We start from the raw sequence: 7219 nt of genomic DNA on the forward strand, positions 1-7219 counted from the left end.
AACCATATTGAAGTAGTTATGGAGCTGATCTTTGCTAGTGTTTTAAATCTGCAAAATCGATTCATTGACTGTTTTGTTGTGGTGTTAAGGCAGATTCTGACCACATTTCATCTGCTTTGGAAGTATTTTAATGTAATATGCCTCTCGTTTTTACAGTTGAATGTGTGTTTCAGCCCACAGTAGATTCAGATTGGTGGTAATTTATTCTAGATGTAGTTTTATTTTAATTTTGACTGCTGTAGAGTCTGCTAATTCTTTCCTCTTGTTTCTTCAAAGGAAAACCTGCAAACACTAGGAACCGAAATAGAACGCTTGATTAAGCAGCAGCATGAACTGGAACAGAGGGTGAAGCAGACATAGCTGAGGGCAAGCCCAAGAAGGCAGCAAAGGCAGGTGCTTCAAATCCTGACAGTATAGAAACCGGATGTCTGCCAGCGTCTTCTGTCAAATCCCATGAAGCTTTAACAAAGCAAACCGACGTGTGCTTGTAAGCAAGGCTTTACAAGACCACAGTCCTGGTGCCTGTTTTGCCCAAAGTGATGGAGAGTTTGCATTTTTCTGAATATCATTTGCATTCATTTTGCATTTTATGAAACACTATATCAGCACCTCCAACTTGTACTTATATTTAAAGTGGAAAAAACACTTTGTTTTGTGCAATTAAGTTACCTTATTAATGAAGAAGTTTGAAAAAAGTATGTAATCCTGGTAGGTGCCCGAACCCACTCCCATTCTAGGTGTTTGATTCAAATGAGTTTCTTGTTGGACTTACTAAAGTTACTGCCTACTGGAGTATAGGTCCCCCCTCCTAATATACATTCATTTTGGGTTTTTTTAATTGTCAGATTTTATTTATATCATGCATTAAAAGGGCTTTACAATAGACTGTATTTTCTTAATTTCACAGTCTAAAGCAATTTTACTAGTAAAAATATTTTTTTAAAAGTGAATTCCTTAGGTTCAAATTGGTTGCTTGTTTGTTTTTTAATTAAAGAGAACACACTGAATAGGAAACCCCTTCTGTGTTTACTTGGCATCAGCTGTTGAAACCTAGCCTTGTACTGGTTGGACTGATTAACAAAATGCATTAGAGAATTGAGATGAGAGTTGAGAGGCAACTCTGAACCTTAGAAACAGGTGTTGTAAATTGAAATGAAAGCAACAGTAGCATGTATGTGTTGCAGCATAAACAGAGGCAATATGTTGCATTACATTTCTGTACAAGTAGTGACACTGTTGTGGATTCTAGGAAGAGAATGGGGAATTTGTTTGGACTCTTGAGTTGCAGAAATCATTTTCTTAGCAATGATAGCCTAATAACTTGTTCTTGATTGAAGCAGAGCAAACAGAAGAAGGATTTTCCAATGCTGGGAAAATAATACCTATTGTATTCTTGACAACCAAAAGAGTAATAAACAGTGATAATCTCTTCCTATAATGTGTAGCTGAGCATTTGCCCCTGTACAAATGAGCAAAGCATGAGGGATAATTAAGTGTTTAAAGCAGTGGTTCTCAACTTGTGAGTCCCCAGATATTTTGGCCTACAACCAGATGTTTTGGTCTACAACTCCCAGAAATCCCAGCCAGTTTACCAGCTGTTAGGATTTCTGGGAATTGAAGGCTAAAACATTTGGGGACCCACAGGTTGAGAATCACTGGTTTAAAGCTTCTTGTGTAGGGAGACAGAATGCTCGGTGATGGTGAAAAGGAGGAAGAAGAGTTGGTGTGGGCTTTAGGACCTCATCACATTGAAGTTCTGGGGTTTGTAATTTAGTGAGGTCCAAGACCTCTCTGGCTGAACAGTTTAAAAGACCCTCCCTAAACTACAAACCCCGTAATTTGTAGGAGGCAGCAGCAGCAGCATTTAAAGTGAATAGATAATCTAGTGCAGGCAGTCTACCAGCTGTTAGGCATGGTAGGGCTGAAGTTTTCCCATGCCTGTTCTAGTGTGATGAGGTCTGTCGCCTTGTCTCCTCTCACTTTGACAAGCACTAGCTTGCAGTTAGGTCTCCAAGGAAAAACAGGGCAGCTGAAGGAGGCGCCAGATTCTTAGGCTTGAATGTCTTTCTGTTCCTTCTTTTAGTGTGGAGCAGTACATGTTCATGTTAGTACTTGTCCTGGTATGAGAGTTAGGCAAAACACTTGTCCTTCCACTTATCTCCCACCCCACCCCTTTTCAGGAAGTTGATGATTAATGTGAATGCATTGTCCTAACAAGATTTTGAATTACTTAGTTTAGCTTTTAAAATATGCACTGTCCAGAAGCAAAACTCTCTAATCATGTGTGTCTCACTTTTTTTAAATCTATGCATAAGGCATTTTTCCCATGAACTTTTCCATTCTAATTTAGTTCCTTTTTACCTCCCTAATTGGAAAACTAAAACCTCCTCTGTGTTGACGAAGGCTTTCATGGCCAGAATCACTGGGCTGCTATGAGTTTTCCAGGCGGTATGGCTATGTTCCAGAAGCATTCTCTCCTCACGTTTCACCCACATCTATGGCAGGCATCCTCAGACATTGTGAGGTCTGTTGGAAACAGAGATTGTGAGATCTGTTGGAAATTTTCATGGTTTCCTCCTTTCTGTTGAAATTGTCCACATGCTGTATCTGGGTTGGTTCATCAGGTGCTCTGCTAGGCCATTCAATGTTAATCAAGATGGCCAATTGCAACATTCACACCTACTTCCAAATGACAAGAGTTCTTTCTCCCACCCTGGACATTATTCCACAGATATATAAACCCAATTTTCCTAGTTTCCAACAGACCTCACAACCTCTGAGGATGCCTGCCATAGATGCACTCGAAACAGAAAGGAGGAAACAATGAAAATCAACAAAATCTGGCTACCAGTATTAAAAAACTCTATAGTCAGGAGAGTAAATAAAGAGCAACACTAAAAACAGGGGAATTCCAAACAAGAATCAATCAGGGCTAGCTAACACCTCCCAGGCAGCAACCAGCCAGGCTTTGAAGCTGCAAGGCCATTAAATGCTAATCAAGATGGCCAATTGCAACATGCACATTTGCCTCAAGCAGCCAAGATTTCTTTCTCCCACCTTGGACATTCCACAGATAAAGAAACCTCACTTTCCTAGTTTCCAACAGACCTCACAACCTCTGAGGATGCCTATCATAGATGTGGGTGAAACGTCAGGAGAGAATGCTTCTGGAACATGGCCATTCAGCCCGGAAAACTCACAGCAACCCAGTAAAACCTCCTCTACTGTAGTGCAGGAACACTGAGAGGACACCAACCTGTTTCAAGCTATGGTACTCCTTTTGATTATTCATTCTTAAGTACAAAACTCTGCTTGAATTGCTTACACAACTTCATGCGACTCTATCCCTCTTTTCTGAATTTATTTGCACTCCGAGAAAATGCTTTTGAGGGCAGAACTAATCAATTCATTGTATAAATATGTAGATAATGTTAGAGTTTGTATTTTTTTAAAAGCCATGCCTTTCATAGTTATCTGAGAGCATGATACATGTGTACAGTAGGAACATTAGAATAAGCAAAATATGCTTATCTTCCACCTCATACTATATAATTGTACCCCTGGGCTATTTACACATGCCAGGGGCAGAGGAGAGAAAACTGCTTGTTGTTGTACATAAGGAATTTAGACAGCAGCCTTATGCCCTCTTTACTTGAAGTAAACACCATTGAGCTCAGTAGGACTTTAAGCAGATATGTATAGGATTGAACATTAGACTTTGATATTCCATGTGTATAAATTAGGACAGAGAGAACTTGAAAGTTTATAAATGTGCAAATCATTTTCGTTTCATTGATTGCTCCTACTCAGATAAGACCATAAGGATTGAGATTTAAAGAAGGGATTGCATATAAAAACAGGTTTCTCAATCTTGTGTTACAGGATTGTATTTATTTTTGGAGTTGCAGGCACATCATAGCCTAGTACATTTTCCCTATGAGCCAGATTCCTATTTCAAAAATCATATATATGTAATTGCATTGAGACTTGTTAAAATGCATCCAGGAATATAAATATTTAGAAAGACAGACAAACAGACAGAAATCTGGGCAGGGGAGCAGGCAGAGATGATCAGATGGACAATCAGCCAGATTGATTGATGGAGAGGGAATGGCTCAACCAATAAAGAAGTTAAGCATGCTGCTTGCTCACAGTTTCTCCAGTAGTTCTCAGTGTTATCTGCTTTTCTTCATGTGAAAGTGCTTGAGCATAGCACTTATCTAGGTATGCACATTTGTCCTTGCTGTGTGCTGATAAGTGAAAATGCAGGGGGGGGGGGGGGGAAACGGAATGATTCAATTTTTGGCAATATGTTTTTACCTTTATAACAGCAGAGAAGTGTGGATTGCGGCACCGTAACTTGGTAATTTATTTACATGGATTTTCAGTGCATTTTTCTACCATATCGCCATTTTTATAAACTTAGGCTTGCACAAAGTATTTCTGCTCAAGTATTTTCCAATGGGAATAGTGGTTCAAAGCAACTCTGTGCTTTGAAGAATGAGTGGCACATTACTGGATTTTTGCTGGGGTTTTTTAATACACGCACTTTAAAATTTCTGAAAGGCCACTAAATAAGATGATTTGAAATTGAGTTCCCTATTAAAAGAAAATTAAAATGCAACCATATGAGATAGTAGGAGAGGATACTTTAGATATATAAGGGTTAATGCTGCCTCTGTGTTAGAATCACAATCATACCACACTGGTGACACACCAGTCACTAGTCATCTTCTGTTGTGCATTGAAAATGCCCCTAGGACTGGTATTATGAAGAGCATTTTGGATGTCAACTCCCAGAAACCTCTGCCAGGAAGGCCATTGCTCAAACTAAGGGATTCTGGAAGCTGAAAGTTTAAAACAAGCAATATCAGTTTGCCTCAACCCTACAGTACCTAAACATGGTGACCTGGTTTGCACCAGTCCAAAAATGTGTCCTTGTGTTGACAGTAGTGCTCTGAAGGCCACTTTGGAGATCATTTCGATTTTCTAATAACACCCCCATTTTTCACCTCTGCTGCTACTGAGCTATGTGGTATAGGAAACAAAACAGTCCACATTTGTGTCTTCATTCTGCTCCAGAAGTAAGAATGGAGTATGCAGCACTTGTTTCATTTTTTATCATTAGAATGATAGGGAAGCAGGTTGCAAATGGATCTTTATTCCCTTGCTATGCTTCACACATTGAACTTCCTCTGTGAGCAATGGGGAAACAAATTTCTTTTTTTCTGTTTGCATTTTCATTAACTTCCTATTTTTTTCATCTTTATACCTTTCTTTTGTCTTTTCTCTCCCACCTTTTGTTCCTCTCTTCAGAGACATTTTTCTTTTTAACTCCTAGTTTTTGCTGCATGGTATTCCCTAAGAACTGTGCTAGTATTCAGGGATATGTGGTTTCTATGAACAATTTTTTAAAAGTCAGAATCCTACACTATGGTAATGTATGTGCCAAGAAAAGCTGCAGTCTGTAAATTCTGGAAAATACATCTTTGGAGGAATAATTTACATTAGTTCTGGTAAAGGAGCTTTGTAGAGTCATTGTTCTAACAAAATTATTTCCAATTATTTGGCCTTCCAAATGTTTTGGACTTCTTCCCCCATAATTCCTGACTGTTGATCAAGATGTCCAGGACTTATGGGAATTGAAGTCTAAAACATCTGTAGGACTAGAGTTTTGGGATCACTGTTCTAACAGATAAAAAGTTTTTTCAGCCCCCTGTCTTACCCATCTTCTGAAAAACTGCTACTAGACATTGGCCTGAACATGCAAACCCAGCTTTGCAGCCTTGAGGACTATAAACTTTATTTAGAGTTCTGTTGAAAGAAGAGTTCATCTCATTCTTGAATTTTCTATGTTTTCACTGAATGTTTGTCTCTGTGCAGCTCTGTCAATATTGAGCTGCTTCAACACCATACGAGTGCCTACCTCCTTGTCTGCATTTGTGTAACTGACAATGTGCTTACTTAGAGGTAGTTTTACTGTCAGCTGAGGACAAATCAGAGCACTTTTCTTTTCAAAGAGAAAGTTAATCAACTTAAGAACACTGACTTGTGTTTGCATGTATGGGCACAGTCCATGGAATTTCATTGCATGAATAACTGCTGATTCACAAAAATATGTGCATCACTTGATTTCTCATCTTTTGATTACACCTGAGGGTTTTTTTCCTGAATGACTGCATTGAAAAATACAGTGTTTCAGATGAAGCTGGGTAATCATTCTAGCTTCATGTTGACTCTGGTAACAATAATAGTGATAAATGGCAATGAATCACTTGATGTTTCCACAGACATTGATAGCTGTTCTTCAGTTACCAAGGACTACTTTCCTTAAGATATAGAAGAAACAAATCAGGAAGAATAGAAAGGCATAATCTTAAAATTATTTTTGTCTGTAGAGTGATAATTCCTATGGTATTGACCTCTCTCAAAAGGTATTCTGCGTTCATCATTAATTCTGTGATTATTTTTGTTAAATTGGTTCCTGAAACAAAGTTGGGTGCACTCACATCTCCGTTTTCTGTCAATTCCATAATATTGTCTGAGAGTACACAATCTCATGTGTATTTTATTTGTATTTTATTCATAATCATTGAAATGCAGGGTGGTTTAATGTTGTGTAGACAACAGTAGGTGGTGCTAGAAAACTCTTTTAGAGACTTCTAGCCCCCAAAAATGTAATGGGAGATGTTGCCATATCTATGTAAATTTATCTGAATCACAGCATTTTTTCCACAATGAAATAGTTTTATTTATTGATTTTATGTGCTGATATTTTCACCATGTCCAATCTTCCACTTGTATGTATATGTATTAAGACAAACATTATGTAAAATAATGACTTGTTGATTTATATTATGTAGATATTCCTGTACAAATGAAGATTCCCAAATCCTGAGACATTACGAGCTATACATGTGTATATATCAGACTTTGAAATAATAAACACCATGAACAAATGCACAGGTGCTTCTGTTTAACTTTGGATTGGGCATTTTGGAGGGTGGGGACAGTTTTCAACATAAATTCCTTGGTCCAAGAAGAAAAAAATCCACACATCTGCACTGAATAAAACCGAGAGTGAGAACGATGGATTGCAGCCTCTAGCTGTCCTCATCATTAGGCATAATTGAAAGGCCTGCTGGAACAATGATTGGAAGACCACATGAAATGAACAGATTTCATGCATGTGCATCTCTGTCCTAGGTCACTAGTTTTA

General features: G+C 38.3%; 1 protein-coding gene across 2 annotated transcripts in view; it reads left to right on the top strand.

The window, feature by feature from the left end:
* Positions 1-6963, top strand: part of CCDC186 (coiled-coil domain containing 186) — a 52270-nt gene extending 45307 nt beyond the window's left edge. For both annotated transcript variants that reach the window (XM_060768458.2, XM_060768457.2), the window contains exon 16: positions 277-6963. In XM_060768458.2, coding sequence (XP_060624441.2) covers positions 277-360 — 84 coding nt within the window. In that variant the 3' untranslated portion in view covers positions 361-6963. The remainder of the gene's footprint in view (positions 1-276) is intronic.
* The last annotated feature ends 256 nt before the right edge of the window (positions 6964-7219 follow it).

The sequence above is a fragment of the Anolis sagrei genome, chromosome 3 (genome assembly GCF_037176765.1).
Source record: "Anolis sagrei isolate rAnoSag1 chromosome 3, rAnoSag1.mat, whole genome shotgun sequence".
Taxonomy (NCBI): Eukaryota; Metazoa; Chordata; class Lepidosauria; order Squamata; family Dactyloidae; genus Anolis; species Anolis sagrei.